A 25,617-nucleotide genomic window follows, 5' to 3' on the forward strand; every position below is an offset into this window, starting at 1 on the left:
GTGGTGAGCACAGCATTTTCACTTCGCCCCACAGAAACCACCGCGAGGGAAGCTCACACCACCAGGAGTTTGCGACGCAACTTAGAGGCATACAGCCAACGGACAAAAGGAAGCGGCGCCAACAAACCCTTCTCCGGTGTCAACGGGTACTCTGTCTACTCGCTCGACCAAGCGCGGGGACGTTGAACAGTCGTCGGGGGAACAACAGCCGAATTTTCGTGTCAGCAGACAGAAACTACTGCGGATAAAAGCGGATGCCAACATAAATTTGCGGCGAGAGAGGCAAACCCCGAGTGTAAATAAAGCGCAGAAAATCACTGCGAGAAGCCGGCAGCACCCGGCTGGCCCGGCCAACCCCGCGCTCGGCAACACCGGCGGAAAGGAAGTGCGCTTCGTGATTGGGCCGCTTCTTCAATACGGGCGCCTCCGTCACAATACGAGCACCCGGAAGGGTAAAAAATATTGAACCTTCGACGCGCAAGCCGGAACAAATTAAGAAAACGGAGTGGCGAAGTCAGAACCGGAAGCGGGAATCTATACGTGTTCCGGTTCACTTCAGTGAAATACGAGTCGTTTTGAACCGCGCTTAAATATTCCAGACTCTGCCACGCAGACGCAGCCATCTTGAACTCGGTGGGTTCAGCGCTGCATCAGTGCTAAATTACATTCATGTCAGGGCTGCGTCAGCGCTGTTCCTAGTGCTGATTTAGAGCTGGGACGTATGTGTAAACCGGGCCCCACGCGCATGCTGGAGATGGTTGCACGCATGAGACACCAACAGGGTTGCCGTGGAGCGAAAGATTCCGCTGGAGGGCCAGAGATTTCGGGTTCGATCCTTAACTTTACGTGGACCGTCGCTCTGCAGAGCATCTGGACGACGTGCCCGCACAGCACGTAGCTGAACCGAACCCAAAATCTGGACGAGCATCGTACCGCGTCGCTGCGCGTTGGTATACTACTACTGTGTGATGCACGTTAAATACCTCATGTTAGCGGTTATACTGTACTGGAAAAGGTTGTCATGTACAGCGAAAACATGAGACGCTCCTCGGGGCAGACGAACTTCCCGCTGTCTAAACTTCCACAGAACAAACTTCTCAATCAAGACGCAATAAAATCACGTTGCGAATTGGTTATGGATTTATTTGAAAATATCAGTATTTTATGGGCGGCAGAACGCCTTCAGATCCACTCTGCTGCGTGCGTCTTGTCCAGTTCACCACTGACAGGACACAGACACCAGCAGCATAAATCAAGTCGGGAGCAACGTCCTACAATAACAGTAGTACGCAAAGTCAAATAGTACTCGGTAGCACACGAATTCCAGGCGTCGCAGTTGGTCCTTTAATGTGTACATCTTCCGCGGCGGCGTGTAGTGAGAAGTCACGGCGTTCTTAAGACCGCAGGGAGACCCCACTCTTTGCGAGTGGAAACCCGAAAGGCCCACGCGACGGATGCCGGCACTTTCGGCGCAGGAGCCGGTGATGTAGACGTCCTCAATTGGGAAAGGCTTCACTTGGCCCGTCGCTCTGTAAAGCGTCTCTACGATGTGTCCGCCCAGCACGTAGCTAGAGCCCGCCACGTAGTTCGGGTACGAGGACGCAGGGTAATCTTCGAGGCTTACGTGATACTTGTCAGCCGGATCTCTGATAGGTATGCTGCCCTCAAAGAGTCGGCCATATATAGCATCCGGTGGGCGCGGAGCTATCGTCGCGAAGAAGTTGGCAGCGTTCAGGTACGTGTCGTCGTCTACCTTGACGACGAACCGAGCGCAGCGGCAGAATGTGGACGCCCACTGCAACATCATGATCGACTTGAGAGTCACGTTGCTGTAGGCATCGATGAAGGACCCCTGGATGATGTCCGAGTGAACCGAAGACTCGCTCCGGAGGGTGGACCGAAGTCTCGAGTCGTTGGTGGCACCCAAAAAAAACACTACCCTGGTGGCCGGATACTCCCTCAGGTCTTGGCCCCAGGTCTCGCGAATGGCAACACGGTGTCCCGAGTTTTCGGCGGCCGAGAATACCACAAAGAGATAGTCAACGCGATGAGGTCTAGTGTCGTTGCCAAGGCACAGATGGGGTGAGTTGATGATATAATCGAAGGGATGCGCGTAAGTGCGCTGCTTCGGGAGAACCTTGGGCGGAAGCGACTGGAGGGCACGGCTTGGCGTCGAAGTAAAATCTTTGCTGCCTCTGAATTCAATGCCTCCGTGGGCGCAGAGGTATACGCCGCCCGAGAGGAACGCCACGACTACCACGGAGATGGTAAGCTGACGTATGGCACGGCGTCTGCGGAGCGACCACATTGAGCGATTCTGAAACGTCAGGGATATGCAATTAACAGCCCGTAGAAATGCTCGCATAAAAACCCTTAATAAATAGACCCGTTAGAAAGCAATCATATCCAAGTCTAGTCTCACGTTTTCTTCGCTGATAGATGTTCACCATTAATTAGGTGACGCCACCACGCTGAGTGACATCACCGTCCGCCGCCACAAATTCGCCCTCCCAACGTTTCACGCCACTATACCAGTGTCTTGAAAGCATCAGGCATTGGTTGCATGCAGGGATGGGCAAAGTACATGAAAATATGTATCGAAATGCAAATACAAAATACTTCGTCAAAAATGTATTAAATTACAAATCTAATTGCATTTCCAAAAAAGCATTTAAGTACAAGATACAAATGCAACCAAATGTATTTGATGTCCTCCAAATACTTTTCCAAACACATTCCTCAATATTTGCGTCAGCGACTTCAGGGCACCTGCAACGGGTTTCTGGGTATCTCATTTTAATTTTGCATCGCACACTCGGGAGCTATAGTGTGCGAGGCTCTAGTAACGTATTAGAAATATAATCAACTAAAAAATGTAATCAGCTTGGACGTAATAGGTGAAAAAAGTACAGAGCTTCAAGCAGCTTTTTTGTCGATTACATTTTGGTATAGACCAACAAAGAACCGAGATGACCAAGACACGCAGCACAAGCTACAGAATTTTTATTGTTGCAACTCGCACCAGTTACGAAAATCTGGACGCCCTGGGCATTTAGAATGTTCCAGGCAAAATAATGGGTGGAAATCAGGCTGGAAAGCACCACAAGTTGTCACAGGCACTTATTTAGCCAGTCTTCCTGTGAACGTCGATTTCGTCACTAATCTTTTTCTGGACTAGCGCTGTAATCATAAAGTCACTAAACGCTTGTGCTTGGTTGAGAGACACTGCATTCGGTGCAGAATGTAGTTTTCTTCCTGCTCTGGACAGTGACAGTAAATTTGAGGGATGTATTTTCGCCCACAAAATTGTATTTAATTACAATTGTGTTTGAAATGCCCACGTTTTAGTATTAAAATACACACGTCAAATACACTACCCAATTTGTAATTAAATACAAATGCAAAATACACAAAGCATTTGAAATACGTATTTAAAATACTTGTATTTGAAATACTGCCCATCCCTGGTTGCATGCCAGCTAGGGACATCTCTCGACATTTTGTTACACTATTGGGGTTGTTGCTAAATTGCAGCAGAGCAGCATAGTTTGTATATAAAGTAATGATTCAATGCCCCTGGTGTCTTATTATTTTATACAACATCTCCGTTAGAAAGAATTAGCTGTTATTATTTCGAAGGCGCCTTTGTGCATACACTATTCGTTCATATTTCACGAACACAGTTGTCCGCAAACCAATCAAAGTAAATTTCTAATTTGAGTGAGGGCTGTACACTGTTACACTTTTTGTGGAAGCGAGGCTTGCCGAGTAAAATATCTTATCGAACCTGCTGCGTCACTGCTACGAAAGACAATTTTGCAGGTGCAGGCAAATCTACAAATAAAGTCACCTAAAGAACGTCGATGACTAGGGTACTTTGACAGATTGCATCACTCCATTCACAAAAGAACACGCTACAAATCACTTATTTATAGAGGTGTACGAATAGCGAAATTTTAGCTCGAATTTAATAGAGTCGAATAGGGGCCAAAGAATCGAATGTTGAATCGAACACCAAAAAATTATCTTCGCAATGTTTACTAAACAACAAAAAAAACAGATGACAAAAAAAAAATTTACGTGTTTGTTTTTCTGCCGGACACGTGTAACAAAGAGAGGCTAGCACAAAAATTAAAGGAATATCCATTGGTGATCCACCAATGGATATTCCTTTAATTTTTGTGGATTCCCTAGAGATCATCTAGGGAATCCGTAAGGCCGAAAAAACCTCCTTTGTGAAGGTAACGTGCGCTGATGATGTTTGCAAGACAGCAAGGTACAATGTTTTGTGTCACTTTTGTGTTCCGTTTTTTTGTTTCTTTTTTTAATTTTTCCTGAACTATGCCAGAAGCCGTGATTACGCCCTTCTCAATTAAACCCTCTACTTAAAAAAGAATGCGCATTTTAAAATCACTACTTCACCTAAATGATAGATCCGCAAGAAACAAGCACAATGATCTTCATGTTTTCTTTGACTGTACTGGACCGAATATTGGTGTGATTATGCTTACCGAAATGTGGTGCCGTTGTAATGCTGATTATAATCTGTTTCCGGGATATTCGCATTCTAACGTAAATAGGACATATAGGCAGGATGGTGGCGTTGCTATGCCGGCAAGCTACGAGCTGCTCAAGCGGTTCTGCAAACCCACTGTTTTTTGTTTTTTTTCTTGAAAGTCGTGACTATATTTACGAAAAACACGTTGCATCCAGTTTTATACAGGCTCCCCCGTTCTCCAGTTGCGCCTTTTGTTGATTTCTTCGAGACGTTGTTTAATTATGTAAATGATAACAAATAGAAGCTAATTTTGGGCGGTGATTTTAAAGGGATACTAAAGCGAAACTTGAAATACACCTATTATGGTCAGAAATGGGTTCAATATGATCAATGATATCCGCAAATCATAATCGCGCGTCTGTATTTTGAACGAATAGCTGGGTGATTTCAGATAAGATCGACCAAAGGGTGGCTGGTCGACATTTTTAAATCAACTGATGTTTTTATATGACATTGTCTAGTGTCTGGTATAAACGAATCCACATTTAGTTTTGACCAGAAAAAAAATTTGGAGACAAGAAAAATCGTAAGGCAGGGAGAGGTGGACAGTTGCAATAACACGCACTGATGGAGGGGGCAAGTTTGAAAGTGAATAATTAAAACAATAAAATTAGGAGAATTTTAAAACTTTTTACAAACAAACTATGGGTACAACTTGCTTGTAATATAAAGTAATATTATTTATTAAAAATTTATTTAGTTTTCTAAAAATTGCCAAACATGCCTGCTCGAACGACAAATGGCAAACTTTGGAAATCTGTATCTCATGAAATAATTTAATCATTATTACATAACTTGCAGACATTATTTTACTAATATATGGCTATTATTTGAAAAAATAAATAAGGTATCTGAGTGACACAATAGTTACAATATATTTAGGCAAACATGGGAAAAAATCAAGCAAAGAAAAATTCCAATGCGAATAAAAAAAAAACACCACCTTCGATTTTTTTAAAATTTGGGTACCCTGTTATACTCTATTTCGGCACTCATTTCTATTAAAAACATGTTGCATCATTGCACTGTGAAAGAAGAAACAACTCCCCAAAGTAGGGTCCTTTTTCAAAGCCTACACTTAGCAGTGTCCTATACAAGAAGTGACTCTGAGTTCCAGTTTCATGAAACTTGCACAAATATTTTATATACATTTATTCAGATGAGGTCATTCATAAAAAGAGCGATCGTTAACACAGTAAAAGGGAGGAGAAACTATATACAGCATTTTACATAAGCGTACAAAGTGGTATCATATTAGAGACTAATGATTTGAGAAAAGATGATGCAGTGTGAAGTTGTACCTTCCGGTATATTTTACATCTAGAGTAAAATAAATAACTTTACTTCCACACACAAAAACAAAGATATAATAGTAACATATTTAGGTTGGCTGTGTATTTACGATTACAAACAATTTCAGGTGACGGATGCCATAGTGCCTAACTGGAGCAGCTTCGATGCTCTCGGTGTATGAATGAATCGTGGCAAGCCGATATATTTTATCCTGCTCGAGGATAACATTGTGGGATTTTTTTTATAGTGATCAGATAAAAATTATTAGTAACCAAAACAAAAACAGTAGGTTAAATACCCCGTGAAGAAAAATGTGATAAATAAGATGTCCCTGCATTCAAAATGAGCAGTCCTCGGGAAATCGAATTCGGCACTTTACGCTAAGGTTTTCCTCGCTGTACCCATTTAATAAAGTTGCTTCCAAGCAGATCCGACTGTCCGTGCTACATATACGTCACAGGTCCCTTCTGTTGATGACTTGCTGAGCCGCCACGCGTGCCAAGACTGAATGCCAGGGAAGGCGCGCACCGTCAGCCACTCTTCTTTTTTTTTGTTCACGATACCGAACAACCTCATTTTCGTCCAGATATACAAGATGCACGCCTTTCAGTTTCTTTGATAGAACGCTCACCATTGTCCTGGTCGTCTGAATTGCGCTTACTGAACGTTCTCTCAGGTTGTTCAGCGTGGCCTGGTGCTTCACGAGTCCGCCAACTCCGTCACATGCATTTTTCCCGAGTCCAGATGCAGAAAATAACCACTAAGCTTGTGGGCAATCGTCCTTTGCAAATCGGTGAAGCTGGTAGCGATTCTTGAAATGACTGGCGGCGCCGTCACTTACGTACGTCACGTACGAGTATACCGCAACGTTGTCTTCAACCCACTCCTTCACTTTTTCTAGAGCCAAGCAAGCGTGAGCGGCGTCGTGACACAGGTCCTCACTGATGATGGCAAAGCTGTTTGTAGATTTTCTTGTCGTCACTACACATGTAAATATCGAAACTTGTTTTTTTTCCAGTGATATGCTTGCACTTCGTCAGGAAGCACGATGGTCCAGTTTTCAGCAAAGTCAAAATGAAAGACAATGCTCCCGCGTTGCATGCACTGTTTTTCATCGTAGATCGCTTTACCTTGCGTTTGCCGGATATGGTTGTGAAGTACCCAACTTCCAACCGTCACTTGGATGACTTTTAGGAAAGTCTCAGGTTCCAAAGTTTTTTTCACAAGGTCGCCGGACTCCCATGTTGCAAGCACAATCTCTTCATCCTCCGGGATATCAAGTTCCTGGAGTGTAAGAAACTGGCCTTTTGGGCAGTGATCACAGTCAAGGCCAAGATTCCGAGACATTCGGGCTAGTTTCAAAACTTCCCACCACGCGGCGCTCAAAGACCAACCTGCAGAATATTTTTCAACCAGAAAAAAAGTTCCCCTCGCCACACTTCCCATTTCCTCCTCTCCCACAGTTGACGGCGGGGAGACTCCTTTTGTTGCTGCATCTCGGGGACAGATAAGCCAAGCTAAGCGCATAATGGGCGATTTGCGGCGGAGCCTAGCCTCTCGGGTTTGTCTCTGAATTTTTGTTTTGTTTTGCGATAAGCATGCTTGGCTACTCCGAGCATTTGACTGCTTCTGCCGTCCATGTAAAGTGACCCAAGGCCATGTGAGGATGGGCATAGGCCAAGAGCCATCGTCCAAAAACCCTAGAGTTCGAAGGAACTACCGCATTTTCCGGACTATAGCCCGCACCCGGTGCATAGTCCGCAGGGAAATATTTTGCGTCAAAAATAAAAGTGTTTTCTTAGATAGTCCGCACCCGGTACACAATCGGCACCCAGTGCAAAGCCCGCACTTAGCACCTAGTCCGAACGTAAAAAGTATCATACTCAGCAGATCTTGACAAACGCCTACTGTATTAGGTCACGATGAAGCTATATCGTACGTAAATCAACATTAGTATAGTCCGTTACTCATAAAATAAAATTCATAGTGAAGGATCTAGAAAAATTAAATCATTGTATTGTCCGCACCTGTAGATATTCTGCATCGGGTGAATTTTCAACTTTTAAACTTGTATAGTCCGGAAAATACGGTACTACAGAGTGTATTGTGACCCTGGGTACTTGAAGAGGAAGCGGCGAGCCTTACAAAAAGTGTTTACGGGACGGGAACTCATGCCAGCGTGCGTACTCCAACATGTCCGGTGCTTTTACCCCAACCCACCTGGTGTTGCCTAAATGGGACACACGTTGAAATAAACAGTGCTGGGGGCTGTCAAACCGTTGTTTTTTTCTGAAATTTGACCGAAACTCCAAATATTGAGATCTGCAAAAATCCATAATACGAAACAGCCTTTTTTTTTTCCGGTTCCTTGCATTTTTATATTGCGTTTTGAGATCCTACTAGTGACCAGTGCCGCGTTTAGACGTCATATTGCACGTGGCCACACCGGTGACTAGAACTCACCCTTCCGTAAGCAAAAGTTTAAAGTACAAGTTCACCCGTCAAATTTTGGAAGTCTAATTACAATATTTCGTTAATTTTTCTCAACTCAATATCTCTTCTCGAAATGGTTAATCACTTTAGTACAGTCGCCCTCTTGAGATTTCTAGGCGAGAGATGGCAAAAGCACTTTCCAAAACTAACTGTTTTACATTACCGATTCCTTTCTTAAAAATCACTAAAATTTAATTATATCACATTACAAATTACTGATTACTAAAACTCTGGGCATTCTCTTCGTATTACATTTAATTTTTGCAGGTAGAGTTTGCTTGTCGATAATGAAATATCAGTCTGCTGTTGCAAACAGTGCAATGTAGGCGCAATATAATATATTACTGTCATGCCGCGAGCTTGTTCAGGAAGCCGCCGATGACAACGAGGTTTTACGATGCGCTAACGACACCAAAGTGTCTGAATCAGTGGTGTCGCCATGCTGTACTACAGCGCAACATATGAGATGAGACCATAACCGTGCTCTCGCAAGCTCGTTTTTAATAAAAAAGAAGGTAATATTTTTTTTCTTTAATTCTCTACTTGTGCTTGTAAGTTGCAACACAGCAAGAGCTACTCAAGTCTATTGTAATGTATCACTGATATCCGATAAGCTGAGGTGGCGTAACCTGTCGAGCATAAAATGCTTTGACGGAATCGTTTGTTCTTAGGATCACGCGTGAGGTGCGAGCTAACCTATATGCTTACAGCCAAGAATAAAGGCTCCGAGCATTAATTTGAATGCGACGGAAGCACTTCGACTTTCCGGACTGCCGTGACTATATCTGGAATGACTTCTCTAATCAAGGTGAACACACGCACGCATATACCGGAGGCACTGTTGAAGTTTCAGGGGCTCGGGTTTGCGTAGAGATTATCATTTGCGCCGATACCCGGTTTTCGCTTTGCTAAAATATTTCAACAACTGCCAGTCTTGAACGGGTCAACGAAAGAACTGATCGTTTTCACGTAGTTGGGTTAAAACTATGTGGTGCTACTGTATCGGTGCACTACTAAAACCAATTATAATGACATCTAAAGTGACAATTACTCTCATGTGTACTTTATCTCGTAAATAACACTTTTGCGATTGACAAGTACTTTTGCGCGCGTGCACCGTCGGCAAAAGTCGCACCATTAAATGATCTCCCTTCTTTTTCTTTTCTTTTTTTCTGAGCGAGAAAAAAGGGGGAGGGGGAGAGAAGGTTGTTGAGGGTAAAAAATGTTGGAGATATGTGCTCTGATTGTCATGATTGTGCATTTTTGATCACCTAACCTTTACAGCTCCCACATGAACGCGACGTCCCATGATGTCAACCGCAGAAACAGTTTGATCACTACTCGTACATCAGCCTCTGCGTTCGGTTTTCAGGTTATTGTGTACCTTCGTGCGTGTGTGCGTGCGTGTAACTTTGATATTTGTATCTGATGTTTGCGAGTGCATATCTCGTAATATTTTCTAGATAAAGCGTTTAATTTTTTTTTGTATATTCTTTCCGGAACGGTAAATCATCTAAAAATATTTTTTTACTCGAGTTTATAACTGAAAATATTTACAACGCTTCAAACGTGCTTCAATGTGAAAAGTTCCCCAACTTCAGCGTGCAATTAAAAGAAAACTTCGTTTTTCTTTTTATCTCGAGGAAAATATTTTACACTATATCGCGTGGTGTTCCATTAACATGTTGCATTATTTTGTCTCCATGCAAAATGCAGCGCTTCGAAATACACGAACTAGGCCACTTTGAAATTTTTACCCAATATTTGTGAGTTGTTATCTGCCAATGTCTTCAAGATATAGCATTGAACTATTTCTAATATGTTCTTCCCAAGAGGGACTATCACCTACATGAAAATCATTGCACTAACTAATAACTGGAGAAATTTACAGTGCGGCAAACAGCTCCCAGGGCCGAACTCGGTCCCAAGCAATAACAAAAGTTGCAAGTACAAAAAGAAAAACGGTACTGACATTTTCAGTGGCTTTTATTTCTACGCCACATAGTTTTATTGTGTCCAGAGTTTGCGAGCTCAGGCTGAACTCAAGCAGGATTTACCAATGAACCACTCTAAGCGATCCATTATTTGCAAACACAAAGCAGCGTAGTCTGTTACGATCCGTTCTACCTTAAAATGGACCGCAGCGGACGCTACGAGTCATCGGAGCTAAATCAGTTCTGAGTGTGTGACACGTGACATGCGCTGAGTTTGGAAACACGCGGAGCACGAGACCAAATGAAGCGCTCGCAGCGCTGCATTGGCTGGAACGACTTGCAGCGTCCGGTGTGGTCCATCCCTGGGTATGCAGAACATAATCTTGTACCAAAGCAGTATGTCTGACTTTCCGGATCACCCCGAAGACATCTCCAAGCAGCTCACAAAAGCGTCATTGTATATTGTGAGAATGTCGAACCGGACAAAACCATTGTCACGGAGTACCTACCTTCCGCACAGGACAAGGCGAGGCGTTAAGTGCTCGTTCAAGCGTTGTGAGAGCCAGTGCTTTGAAGACAGGATATAAAGCTACGACCCTCGTGAGCCAATCGGGGCATCGGAGCAAAGCACTTGACGATGTACCATTGAAACACGATCCTCCCACGGAGAGCTGTCTCGTGCGTCGCTCCTTTGCTCTGATTGGCTAACGGGGATCGTAGCTTTCGCCGTTTATCAAGTTACGGTGAAACGGAGATACACTCAGTCCGTGTAGCTTTTCTATCTGATCGTTTTTTCTGTTCCACGTATTTTTAAAGTCCAATGTAACGGTTTGAGCGGAGAACGTAACGTGACTTTTCGAAGCTACTGGAGAATCCAGTGCATGTCTGTTATCTGTTTCAGCGGTCGTTTACTTACAAAAGCAAGCCGGGTCTTCCTGACAATAAAGTGCTCCTCGCCGACATTTACGATTCTGCCCCATTCCATGATCAGTTTAAGAAATAATCCAAATCCGAAAGCCCCGTTTCCATACCCCTGCCGCAAACCCCCGCGTTCTGTCACACATCTTCAAGATCCCCGGCTTTTAAAAACCAACGCCCGCTTAACAATTCTCCAAGCTTCTCCCCTTATATTGCTGTCAACGCGTTTCTTCCTACGCATTGTATACATGATTAAGCAAGGGATAGAGTTGACAACGCGACCACAATTACTACTTTTGTGTACTTGTTTATCGAATGCACTCTCGTGACCCGAAGTCGTTATAGAGCGGAAGGTAAATACACTGCCGAAATAGTCTGTACATCTGTAACAAATAATTACTAATAATAAACAGAAACAAAAGAGCAGGTCACGGGCCACCGCAAAAACGTCACTGATGGCATTTCTAATCAAGATAGGTCATGGATATTATCAACCAACCAGATGAGGTGGTTTTATCCGTGGACTGAGCAAGGTAAGAAAGATGAACTCGTATTTCAAATTAATGATGGTGATTGGGTCCGGACACTTCATCGAAGGCCGTCTCATCGAAGCCATTTCATCGAACGTTATTGAATCAAACGCCATTTCATCAAAGCCGTTTAATTGAATGCTTTAAAATAGTATTTGGAGATCGTTTCTCGTTTTCGGAAATAGTTCCTTTTGCATCGAAGGATAACTATATTCTATTTCATATTTTCAATTAAATGTCAGGACCAAGAAAAGAATTGCTTTTCTCCGGCAATATAATGGTAGTCGCATGAGGACAAGCACGCGGACACTATGCAGTGCTGACTACCCCGCGACAACCAGAAAGTTTCTGGCTCAGTGACTTGGTGTGCGCCGCCTATTTGTGTCACACTTGTGCTACTAAGCTTGTCTAAAGTAGGGAACATCCAAGCTCACAATTGTTTTAAAGATGTCATTTACGCACGAGAAAACCAGAAAGTTTTAGATGAGGCGATGAAAGGGATAAAAAAAGGGTACAAATATTTTCGGACATTTCATTATGCACGTAGTTCGTAGCTCAGGCTCAAATCAATCACGATTTCTACAAGAAGCTGTCTGGTTTTCGAAGCTTTCTCCCAAGCCTCCCCGTTATTTACAGACTTGGGCTTGAAACATTGAACCCAAACACAAGAAAGAACGTAGTGGAGCCTCCTCTCCCCCCCCCCCCCTCCCCCCTCCGCCTCGAGCGCCTCGATACCATGAGACATCGGAGGTGCCTCAGTGCTGGGAAAAGTGACACGTGGCATTCGGATTTGGTGCAGCGATGCGCGCCAAAAAGCGAGAAGTCATATGAAACTTAGGGAGCCTTCATGTGCGCTTTGCTTATGAAACCCTCACAGCAGTGCATCGGCTGGAACAGCTTGTAGCGTCCGGATGTCCTACTTCCATCAAGCCCCACCTCAGCGACCCGAAGGAATTCCCCAAGCAGGCTCTAAAGCGACCACCATTGTGCGTTTCGAAAACCTTGAACGGGGCAATAACGTTATCACAGAGTTCCTGGTATACTGAACAAAGAAGAATGATAAGTTCACCCCCCCCCCCCCCCGGTCCTCGCTTTCAGCATGAATCACACACACCCCGTTCCAGTATTGCTTCTTTTTTTTTTTTTTTTTTTTTTTAAATAAATATTTCCAAGCGCGGGAGGCATGGGGTAGTGCGAGAGCGCCCTGTTTCAACGACCGCTCTTGTGAAAGTTTGCATAAGTTTTGTTTTTATATATTATTATAAAGCCGCCAGTCGCTGCAGTTATGGCTTAAATCTCTGATGAACCCGGATACTTGGCGTTTTACAATTTAGAAAAATACAAGGAGAGTCAAATGGCTCTGTCTTTATTCGCAAGGTTGTTGGATTCTTCAGGCTGGGGATCCGAACAATTCAGTGTAGGTCGTTTCGGTGAATCCCGGACAAAAGCTCACCGGACAAAAGCTCACCGGACAGAAGCTCACCGGACAAAAGCTCACCGGACAAAAGCTCACCCATTCTTTCACAGACCCGGACAAAAGCTCACCCATATTTTCACAGACCCGGACAAAAGCTCACCACGAGAAAATTTCATGTTGGTCTTAACACGAGTGCGGACAACTTAGGTGCATGCGCGCGACACAAAAAGGCAACGATAAATTAAATCTGACAGGCGCATGGTTTGTTGATTTTAATAGAAACAAGTTTATTTATCGATTGGTTAGAAGCGAATGCAGTCCCCCACTAGCTCCAGCAGTCTTGGTAGATCTCGATGTACATGCAAGCCCTCGCAAATATTTCTAAGACGATTCTGCAGGTGCAGAGTAATTTTTCGCACCCGCTTTACTGTAGGCTCACCTCTCCGGACTTTTGTCAATGCCGTGGCAACGAGCGCCTGATTTTGCTGTAGGTATTCAATCAGCCTCAAGACGCTTGGATGGGCGTGGCCGACGAGCTTCTGGAACCCGGTACTCTATATTTCGCAGGTGTTCATCCGGTCTTTATCTAGAAGAGTGGTGTCGTACATATTCCACCGTACCGGGGGAAACTCCGGTCGCCGTCGGCGCAGAGTCAGGCGAAGGGAAGAACTCGCTCTGGGTGCCGCCGCAGATGGAACAGAAGCATAAAGAAAGCGGCCGTTGACATACGTGCAATCAAAGTAGTCCAGCAGGTAGCCGGTGTCACCGGTAGACTTTTCCCTGGTGGTTAGTTCTTGTGGAACAAGCTGTGGTGGAAGGAACCCGAGCCTATCTAAAATCCCGCACAATTTTCTGAATTGGTCATCTGTCTTGTACTTTTCCAAAAGGCCGAAATCCCGTTCTTTCAAAGTATTAAAAAAAAAATTCGTAACTCAATGGTGGATGGGGTACAAGTTCTCATAAAAATGGTCCAATGTCCATTGCGTCCGCCCTTTATTTCAGCCCGTGTTTCGCCCGGGTATGAAAAAAAAAAAAGAAATCGAGGTGAGCTTTTGCCCGTGTCTATCAAAAAACGGGTGAGCTTTTGTCGGGTCTGTCAGAAAATGGGTGAGCTTTTGTCCGGTGAGCTTTTGTCCGGTGAGCTTCTGTCCGGTGAGCTTTTGTCCGGTTACCTTTTCGGTGTAGGTCGTTTCGGTGCCGACATTTCGGAGCACGGACTTTTCGGTGCAAGGACTTTTTGATGCATGGAGATTTTTGTGTAAATAGACGTTTGGAAGTTCAAATAGCTGAGCTTTCCAGCAGGCATTGCGGACATTTGAATGTTCAAATATTGTGGCGGCAGTGGCGCATAAAATATAATGGTTGTAATTATCAAGATGTCTTATTTGACTATGTTTTTACCCTAATGAAAATAAACGATACGTGTAATTAAGCAATTATTTGCCTGTGTGATCCAATGAGGACATGTTCATAAAAGACGTAAGGTAAACGGATATTTCGGTGTAAACGGCCCGTCATTTCTGGCAATAGCATGCTTTAATATTCTAAAGGTTAGAATATACGTCTAGGACATCTTTATTAAGATTTGTCATAAATATGTATGGATGATAGGTATGTAACGTGCATAAGCATACGCATATGAAGTTATTCACAGGTGTGGCTTGATAATAATATATTCTGGAAAGAATGCCAGTTTCTAGCCCTCCCAAATACTATAACGCCCACGTATCACAGGTGAGTCGTCGTATACGTAATAAAGTAAGAGTCTGAGGCCAGCTGCCTTCAAAAGAAATATAATCATGCACAAAGGGTAATGTGGACCCCTTTTATTTACAAAACGCGTGTGCTCACTGCTCTGTGACCTAATCGGCGTTGCTAGCAACGCTTCTGAGGAATCGTCGAGCATCATTGCAGTACCTGATCCCGGCTCCCCAAAAGACGCTACACGGGGGTGCAAATTTATCCATTGTGGTCGGAGGCGAGAAGACACATGCTCTAACGCCCTTGGGGCGGTGGTGTCTGCTAAAAACTCGAGCAGAAAGAGATTACATTTTTTTATGAAGTTCGGGCAAACAATACTCGTAAAATAAGGACAAAAGCGACTCTTTGCGTCGCTTTGTGTTCCACGACCATGCAACAAAAGCTCCGCACACCGAATATTTCGAGCACCGAAATGTCCTAGACTCTTCAGACTGCTAGATGAAGCCTAAAACAAATCATTGTACTATACATGGGCTGCACCTACGCCACAAAAGGACGTCGCACGCCGGTGTCGACCATGCTGGTGGTTGAGACGACCGCGATTTGCAACAGAGCTATGGAAGACGGTGGTGCGTTGGGCTGCAGCAAGCGCTCGCGCAACAAAAAAGAAGCGGAAACTACACGGCCAGCTTCTACCGTACTCCGGCGATCGCAACGTGCACTGCGACGGAGATGCTGTCCAGAAAAAGAAGGCACGAATGGCATGCAGAGCCGGCTCAGGACAGACGTCGATGATGCGGCCGCTCATTATTGAGTTTGCGGGGCGCATTTATTTGTTAGCGGTGTGTGACGCACTTTCATAACGTGTTTGTGAATGCTGTCAGGGCCAATGCGACACCGACGCGATAAAGTTAGTGGCCCCAGTGATGACTTTCCACTACACCATAAGTTTGTGTGGTAGAGAAAAACAGTCTAGTGAGGTGCACCTTGTGTTGTTGAGCAGCGCTTCGCAAACTTGGAACTCAGAAAATGTGGTTATGGTTGAGTATGAAGTCACTTCCTAATGTACACAACTTCACCATTCGACATAACATTCAATCTCGGCTCCTGCACCCAGCCGATCGTCAAGTGGTTCTGCGTGCTTTAGAGTGTTTGCGTACAATAAAGCTTCTTTTTCGGACAAGGTAATCAATCTCGTGACATGCGCTCTACTGGTCATGCGCTCTTGTGACGTGCACTCTAATGGCAAGCGCGCTCCTATCGCAGCGCTCTCGAGTCGCGCGTTCTAACGTCGGCGCTCTAGTTACACTGAACTAGAATATAGGGGCAGTGGAAAAAGTGTCGGCGTCGTCCCATCGGCCGTGTGAAGCCAGAAGTGCAGACTGCCGCGAGTGGCGCTGTTGTCGAAATCCGGAGGACATGGCTACTGTAACATGGGATATGGCGTCGCGTACGTTTGGAGAGCGATAACTAAATAAATTCTGGGCCGCTTCAAAAGCACTCGGGCATACGTGTCATAGACCTAGCGGAGATTCCTTATAATGAATTACAGACTGCTGAACATCGCCATTGATGGTACAATTGACGGCGCGTATGCCCGAATTTTCGGGAAACGCCCCCTTTTTGCCTGATTTTGACGTCTGAGGCCATCTTTGGAGAGCGTTAACTTAAGAAATACAGGGACCGCTTCAAAAGCACTCGGGCGTATGCGTCACAGACCTAGAGGAGATTCATTATACTGAATTACAGATTGCTAAGTGTCGCCATTGATGGTACAATTGACGGCGCGTATGCCCAAATTTGTAGGAAACGCCCCCTTTTTGCTTGATTTTAACGTCTGAGGCCATCTTTGGAGAGCGGTAACTTAAGAAATACAGGGCCGCTTCAAAAGCACTCGGGCGTATGCGTCACAGACCTAGAGGAGATTCATTATACTGAATTACAGATTGCTAAGTGTCACCATTGATGGTACAATTGACGGCGCGTATGCCCGAATTTGCGGGAAACGCCCCCTTTTTGTTTGATTTTAACGTCTGAGGCCATCTTTGGAGAGCGGTAACTTAAGAAATACAGGGCCGCTCCAAATGCACTCGGGCGTATGTGTCACAGACCTAGAGGAGATTCATTATACTGAATTACAGATCGCTAAGTTTCGCCATTGATGGTACAATTGACGGCGCGTATGCCCAAATTTGCGGGAAACGCCCCCTTTTTGCCTGATTTTGACGTCTGAGGCCATCTTTGGAGAGCGATAACTTAAGAACTACAGGGCCGCTTCAAAAGCACTCGGGCGTATGCGTCACAGACCTAGAGGAGATTCATTATACTGAATTACAGATTGCTAAGTGTCGCCATTGATGGTACAATTGACGGCGTGTATGCCCGAATTTGCGGGAAACGCCCCCTTTTTGCCTAATTTTGACGTCTGAGGCCATCTTTGGAGAGCGATAACTTATGAAATACAGGTCCGCTTCAAAAGCACTCGGGCGTATGCGTCACAGACCTAGAGGAGATTCAATATACTGAATTACAGATTGCTAAGTGGAGCCACTGATGGTACAATTGACGGCGCGTATGCCCGAATTTGCGGGAAACGCCCCCTTTTTGCCTAATTTTGACGTCTGAGGCCATCTTTGGAGAGCGATAACTTAAGAACTACAGGGCCGCTTCAAAAGCACTCGGGCGTATGCGTCACAGACCTAGAGGAGATTCATTATACTGAATTACAGATTGCTAAGTGTCGCCATTGATGGTACAATTGACGGCGTGTATGCCCGAATTTGCGGGAAACGCCCCCTTTTTGCCTAATTTTGACGTCTGAGGCCATCTTTGGAGAGCGGTAACTTAAGAAATACAGGGCCGCTTCAAAAGCACTCGGGCGTATGCGTCACAGACCTAGAGGAGATTCATTATACTGAATTACAGATTGCTAAGTGTCGCCATTGATGGTACAATTGACGGCGTGTATGCCCGAATTTGCGGGAAACGCCCCCTTTTTGCCTATTTTTGACGTCTGAGGCCATCTTTGGAGAGCGGTAACTTAAGAAATACAGGGCCGCTTCAAAAGCACTCGGGCGTATGCGTCACAGACCTAGAGGAGATTCATTATACTGAATTACAGATTTCTAACTGTCGCCATTGATGGTACAATTGACGGCGCGTATGCCCGAATTTGCGGGAAACGCCCCCTTTTTGCCTGATTTGGACGTCTGAGGCCATCTTTGGAGAGCGATAACTTAAGAAATACAGGGCCGCTTCAAAAGCACTCGGGAGTATTTGTCACAGACCTAGAGGAGATTTATTATACTGAACTACAGATTGCTAAGTGTCGCCATTGATGGTACAATTGACGGCGCGTATGCCCAAATTTGTAGGAAACGCCCCCTTTTTGCTTGATTTTAACGTCTGAGGCCATCTTTGGAGAGCGGTAACTTAAGAAATACAGGGCCGCTTCAAAAGCACTCGGGCGTATGTGTCACAGACCTAGAGGATATTCATTATACTGAATTACAGATTGCTAAGTGTCGCCATTGATGGTACAATTGACGGCGCGTATGCCCAAATTTGCGGGAAACGCCCCCTTTTTGCCTGATTTTGACGTCTGAGGCCATCTTTGGAGAGCGATAAGTTAAGAAATACAGGGCCGCTTCAAAAGCACTCGGGCGTATGCGTCACAGACCTAGAGGAGATTCATTATACTGAATTACAGATTGCTAAGTGTCGCCATTGATGGTACAATTGACGGCGCGTATGCCCGAATTTGCGGGAAACGCCCCCTTTTTGCCTGATTTTGACGTCTGAGGCCATCTTTGGAGAGCGATAAGTTAAGAAATACAGGGCCGCTTCAAAAGCACTCGGGCGTATGCGTCACAGACCTAGAGGAGATTCATTATACTGAATTACAGATTGCTAAGTGTCGCCATTGATGGTACAATTGACGGCGCGTATGCCCAAATTTGTAGGAAACGCCCCCTTTTTGCTTGATTTTAACGTCTGAGGCCATCTTTGGAGAGCGATAACTTAAGAAATACAGGGCCGCTTCAAAAGCACTCGGGCGTATGTGTCACAGACCTAGAGGATATTCATTATACTGAATTACAGATTGCTAAGTGTCGCCATTGATGGTACAATTGACGGCGCGTATGCCCAAATTTGTAGGAAACGCCCCCTTTTTGCTTGATTTTAACGTCTGAGGCCATCTTTGGAGAGCGATAACTTAAGAAATACAGGGCCGCTTCAAAAGCACTCGGGCGTATGTGTCACAGACCTAGAGGATATTCATTATACTGAATTACAGATTGCTAAGTGTCGCCATTGATGGTACAATTGACGGCGCGTATGCCCGAATTTGCGGGAACGCCCCCTTTTTGCCTGATTTTAACGCCTGAGGCCATCTTTGGAGAGCGGTAACTTAAGAAATACAGGGCCGCTTCAAAAGCACTCGGGCGTATGCGTCACAGACCTAGAGGAGATTCATTATACTGAATTACAGATTGCTAAGTGTCGCCATTGATGGTACAATTGACGGCGCGTATGCCCGAATTTGCGGGAAACGCCCCCTTTTTGCCTGATTTTGATGTCTGAGGCCATCTTTGGAGAGCGATAAGTTAAGAAATACAGGGCCGCTTCAAAAGCACTCGGGCGTATGCGTCACAGACCTAGAGGAGATTCATTATACTGAATTACAGATTGCTAAGTGTCGCCATTGATGGTACAATTGACGGCGCGTATGCCCAAATTTGTAGGAAACGCCCCCTTTTTGCTTGATTTTAACGTCTGAGGCCATCTTTGGAGAGCGATAACTTAAGAAATACAGGGCCGCTTCAAAAGCACTCGGGCGTATGTGTCACAGACCTAGAGGATATTCATTATACTGAATTACAGATTGCTAAGTGTCGCCATTGATGGTACAATTGACGGCGCGTATGCCCAAATTTGTAGGAAACGCCCCCTTTTTGCTTGATTTTAACGTCTGAGGCCATCTTTGGAGAGCGGTAACTTAAGAAATACAGGGCCGCTTCAAAAGCACTCGGGCGTATGCGTCACAGACCTAGAGGAGATTCATTATAATGAATTATAGACCTCTGAGTGTCGCCATTAATAATGCAATTGACGGCGCGCATGCCCAAATTTCTGAGACACGCCCCTTTTGTGCCTGATTTTGACGTCTGAGGCTGCGAAAACTGAAGAAATATTGGGCCGCTTCAAAAGCTCTCTGGCGTACGCTTAGCAAACCTAGATTAGATTGATTATTTAGCACTAACAGCGCGCTAAATGTCAGCATAAATGGTACTGTTCATGTCGCGTTTGCCAAAATATCTGGACCACGCCCACTCATTGTGGCATTCTTATCTTTAATACTATCCTTGAAGTGCAATAGCTGGAGAAATAAAATTCGGACATTTTTTGAGTAGAATTTGTTTGAGGTAATTACGTGATGAGAACAAAGAAAAACGCATTCAGGCTCCGTGCTTATAATTTAAGAAAATATTCAGTGTAATTGCCGTTTTGTTTTACGGTAATATGTTGCTAAAGTATGTATTTAGGAACGCAACAACGTCACTGAACTCTCGAGTCCACTCACCGACGGCGGCTTTTCTTTTTGTATTTAAAGTCCTGTAGAACCACTTTAATATTAAGTAATCTGAAAATAAAAAATGTCTCCATGTAGCTAGACATATTGGCTATACGTATAGCAAAATGCAACTAAATTGATGGTGTGGTTCTCTTGGGGTTTGCAATAAATGTTGAAAAGACGTACGATTTTTTGCGGCTCGCCATAGGAACCAATGAGTTAAAGTTTGGTTGCATTTTGGCGGTACTTAATATAAACCCATGACCAGGAAATTTCTCGTGCAAGTTGAGGGCAACGTAGTAAAAAGTGACACAAAAGTGCAAAGCGATTGAGCGATTAGTTTTCTTGGTATAAAAAAAGATCGCTTTCGTCCATTGAGTTACGGGCCGCGGCGCAACGGCGGCCGATAGATGGCGTAAGTAGTGGCGGTGCGCGCATGTCTCGGAATCTTGGGGTTGCTCCTTGAGGGCACAGTTCTGTTGCTGGGTCGCACAGAAATGCCGATTTCATTTCACCAGTGTTGAATGTTGAGCCTGTAACGTTCTCTAGAGCGGCAATACAAAGATAATAATTGGCGCAGCGCACACAAACGCACACTTCCTGGTGTGGAATACATTGAACCCATCTAGGGCGCAACGAATAAAATTTCGTTAGCCCAACGCCGGAATCGGGATGCTTGTCTTTGTATATACGGAAGGCCTCTCGTATAGAGCGTGTCATGAAGCGCTTTGGCACGAACGTTTTCTCTCCGTTGAGCATGACAGAGATGACGTCCTTCTGGTTGGGACTTTGGCGCGAACATTGTAGCTCGTCTTTCATGAAGTACTCTAGGGCAGCAGACAGGTTCTCAGGGCTCACCTTGCACCTCGTGTAAGGATCCGGCTCATACCACACGCCATGCTTTTCCTTGAGTTTTCGGGATTTACTGATGAGGTACATTGAGGCCTGTGGAATCATCTTTTGAACCTCATTCTTCGTCAGTGTTGACGGCAGGAGTGTAAGCAGTTGACAACGTTCCCGGAGAGAGGTGGCGGTTTCAAAGGCCTGCCGAAAGTTGTCCACCCACTCAGTGCATGTGGAGCATGTTGGTTCGGACGACCCCGATTGTGCGTCCCTGTCGTACGCAATACGTAGCCTTGAGCGTATATTCTTGACAGCAACCTGCTCCAGTTCTGTCTGCTTTCTCTTGACATAGGCAGGCCTGTCCCGACTTCTTACGACGCTTGGTTGTCTCAGCGGCGGCACATCTGTAGGTAGTATGCTGCGATTTAGATCTTCAATTGCTTCTTCAGCTGGCACAAATATGTCAGGGCACTGCTCTGAGCTTCGCATCGAGATCTCCTTAGTGATGTGCATGAAGCAATGGTAGCACAGGTAGTCCGTCGCACTCACTTTGGTGGAACAGTCAGGCGGAAGAATTTGCTTCAACGAGTTTAGGTCCAACTCGCCAACACTTCGAAAATTCCGCTGCTTTGGTATAGTCTTTTTGTGTTTGCAAAAGTAATCTGCACAAAACACTCGTTCGGAGCTCCAGGACGTCTTCATAATGTATACATAAATAATAGAAATTAAACCCCAACTGATGGCATATAATTGCCAAGTGAAAGAACTACTGGGTGCACAAGTGACAAGTCCGAGGCTGAGGAGCTCACTCACTGCAAACGTACATTTGAAAAGAGAGGTCACAACTGAGGCTGTCGGCAAAGCTTGATCCACGTCAAAGGAAGAAAGAGGGAAAGTCTCCAGTCAAAAAATTGTGGTCAGCGGCCTTCGAAAAAGACTTTCCGGAATCGCACTGTCGTCCCTCCACGCGCTGATATGAAAGCACCCGAGCTTCTACCACGTGGTTCATGACACAGCCTGAGCCATGTCGGCGACCGGTTCGCGAGGGGTTGGCGGTGGGGTTACGTTGATGGTCACTCGGATTAGCCCTTGCTGTACTGAGCTACCGCCTGCAGTGCCTTATCGCCGGCTGGTGTCAACAACGAGAACACACACACCCTGTCTACACCAAAACTACAAGCGTTCACCGCACACGCGTCGCCGCCGCTTTCAAGCTTTTGTGAAATTGCTTTCTTTTGCCGCGGAGAACCACCTTATCTTCACTACGCGCCTGAAATCCTTCCAGGCGGGCGTACACAATATTAAGCGTTTCGAGAAATGCCCGTGGAGTAGAACTATGGGAAAATTCGGAGCCCGCGATGTCGATATCGTCGCCGTTCCCTACTGAAAAAAACTATATGAACCCATACGGCAAACCATATGGAATAGTATGGATCTATATGGTTCCATATGGCCAACCGTATGGCATGGTATGGATTCATACGGTTCCATATGGCTGAACCATACCGAGCCATACCATACACATATGGTTCCGTATAGTTGGATATGGCTGAACCATACGAAGCCATACCATACACATATGGTTCCTTATAGTTGGATATGGCTGAACCATACGGAGCCATACCATACATATATGGTTCCGTATAGTTGGATATGACTGAACCATACCGAGCCATACCATACACATGTGGTTCCGTATGGTTGTATAGTCTAGCCCATACAAAACTATATTCATTCATATGGTCGCACCAGTACCATATACTCAACCGTTTACGTTCATATGACTGCAAACAATTCCACCTTATTGTCACGCGCATCGCCGACCAAGCGCTCGTGGCCGAATGTTTATCATCTTTAAATCCTACGCAAGGGGCTCGAGGTTTGATGCCTGGGAGCGGGCGCGCCTTCTTGTTATTTCTGTAAATTTTGAGTTCTGGTAAATTCGAGAACCCTGTTGCTTATTTGTTGTTTGAATGTTCTATGGGCCGAACCTCCTACGCTGATTTTTTCAGGAGCCCACTTGTGTACATAAGGAGCTCCGTGTTGCGAGCCGGGGTCAGTCTCGCCCCAGCATTTGATTGGAAGTGGATATTCTGCTGGTAGCTGGCACACCAGGGAAAAAAATGCCGGCCGTTGTCCCATATCGGTCTCGTATAAAACAAATTGTGAAAACAGCAATTCGAAGTTGTAAAGTGGCGCAGTGGTAAGGTGTCTGTTTCATAATCAGTAGAACACTGGCGACACTGATTCAATCCTGTTACAGGTTCGGTGAAAAAAAAAAAAGATATTCTATGCAAACAAATTTATAATTTTGATAGGACCGCTAACCGGACGATAGGTCTACGCCCTGGTGACGGACTCACAGTGAGGGAAGAAGGAACAACACAGACTCCTTTCTTTCCAACCACAGGATGGTTTACTGAAAATCCGATAGACATAAAACAAAACAAACAAAACTCCCGACAGCGAGGCACAACGGACCGCCCCACAGAGAAAGCGCTCAGGCGCGACTTATCATGGAAACACGGCGCTCGTTCAAAGAACATTTTCTGCAAACTCAAAGGAAGAAAAAAAAACAATTAAAAGGGGGATAAATTATACAAAGTAATATGGGGGTGAGTGGCGCGAACCTGAGTCCGGTGAGTGATATGGGGGTGACGCGGCCTCTTGCGATGTCGACCGAACTCGGGAGGTCGATGTGCGCTTGGGTGCTGTCGGCGTGGCTCCTCGGCGCAGGCACTCACCCACGAACGCACACACACTTGGGCGCCCAAAGCAGCGCTTGGACCAGGGAGCCCAAACACCTCCCGCGCTCAGCCTTCCGTCGCTACCGCAGTCCCACCCAAACTTCGCGTTGCGTTCACCCCCCGGCCAAGTCTTCGCGCACACTCCCTTGGCTCGGCTCGGAATCAAGCCGAGGTCCTCACTTTCCCAAATTCTAGCGGCAGACACCACTCTCCCTCGCCCCCCCCCCCCCCAAAAAAAAATAATAAATAATTGTTTTTTCTGCAGTTGTAACAACAAAATACATAAAAAAAAAAAAAAAAAAACCGTCCCAGGCAAGTTTTGCAGTGAGCCTACCCCAGCTAACCATAAAGCGCACCCCCACTCCGACATCTGGAAGCTATTCCCAACATTCCGGGAAGCGAATCGCCCATCGCTACCAACTCTCCGTTTCACCTTCAGACCTAGCGCAGTGGACGCCACGAGCCATCCCAGCCGATCCAGCGCCGGGAAAAAGTCGCGTGACCTGCCGGTGGGGCGGGGCGACACAGGGAGCTCAAGGTCGCATGACACTCCCTCAACGCCACATTGGCTGGGATGGCTCCTAGCGTTCCCTGTGCTCGGACGGAAGGTGAAACGGAGCTCGCGAGAAATGTCTTCGGGACGAGGGAGGTGCCAGATGGCCATGAAACAGAAAGCGGGCGAGGCGAACGAGGCCCGAACCACCCTGCCGCTCAACGCGCGCGGGGCAAAGGAGCGTCCGGCGATCGGATGCGCTTCCTCGCGAGAACTCCAAAAAATAAATAAATAAATAATAATAATAATAATAATAATAATAATAGTCGAATTCTGTGACAAATCCCTATAACGCAGGGGTCTCCAAACTTTTTGGCCAAGGGGCCGGATTGGGGACCTCTCGCAGTCTCGAGGGCCGGAAAACAAATACATGTTATAAATCATTAAAAACAATATTAATAAGCCCTGATGAGCATTTAAATAGAGGAACTCAAGTTGGAGTAAAAACGAGAAGCAATCAAGGGTGGATTAATACATATACTTTATTTCGAAATTCAGCATATAGGTAATTGTGACATACGATAAGTGTGACCCAGATAACCCACCAGGCACAAATCAAAGCGCATATGAACTCTGGAATATTCGCACAGATAAAAAAACTAACGAGAACGGTAAAACTGTGATGACAATATGCAATAGTTATCACACATGACTCATATCACAATATACACGAGAACGCAAAGGAATTTTAACGTAATTACAGATATGAAGCAGGAGACTAAGCACGGTGAACCTGATGATGACAACATACGACTATATGCCACAAAACACTAAGCAGTATTTGAGCCGGAATGCATCAGATTTTCGACACATTTACTCGGACATGAGGTGCAGGACTAATGTGAGCGGTGTAGCTGATCCTTCGGCTTTATTATTTCGCTGAACTGCGGCTTCAAGCTTGATGAGCCAATAATTAGGAGGGACTTCAAGTGTTCAACAGACACGTTAGCTCTGTATTTGGATTTTACGTACTTCATCCTTGAAAATGTCTGCTCACAAAGGTATGTAGTGCAAAAAAGCAGTTTATTACAGGTTTGGAAATTGCTCAGAGCCCA

At 45.4% G+C, this 25,617-nt stretch overlaps 1 protein-coding gene across 1 annotated transcript; it reads right to left on the bottom strand.

The window, feature by feature from the left end:
• Window positions 1-1,252: 1,252 nt before the first annotated feature.
• Window positions 1,253-2,308, bottom strand: LOC8024047 (beta-1,3-galactosyltransferase 1-like). The gene has a single exon (XM_002404110.3). The coding sequence runs from the start codon at window positions 2,306-2,308 to the stop codon at window positions 1,253-1,255; it is 1,056 nt and encodes a 351-aa protein (XP_002404154.3).
• Between the last annotated feature and the right edge of the window lie 23,309 nt (window positions 2,309-25,617).

The sequence above is a fragment of the Ixodes scapularis genome, unplaced genomic scaffold (assembly GCF_016920785.2).
Source record: "Ixodes scapularis isolate PalLabHiFi unplaced genomic scaffold, ASM1692078v2 PGA_scaffold0__279_contigs__length_252992795, whole genome shotgun sequence".
Classification (NCBI taxonomy): domain Eukaryota; kingdom Metazoa; phylum Arthropoda; class Arachnida; order Ixodida; family Ixodidae; genus Ixodes; species Ixodes scapularis.

What these genes read in the sequence shown, in the direction of transcription:
- LOC8024047 (XM_002404110.3), bottom strand. Translation starts at nt 2,308, where the DNA reads ATGTGGTCGCTCCGCAGACGCCGTGCCATACGTCAGCTTACCATCTCC.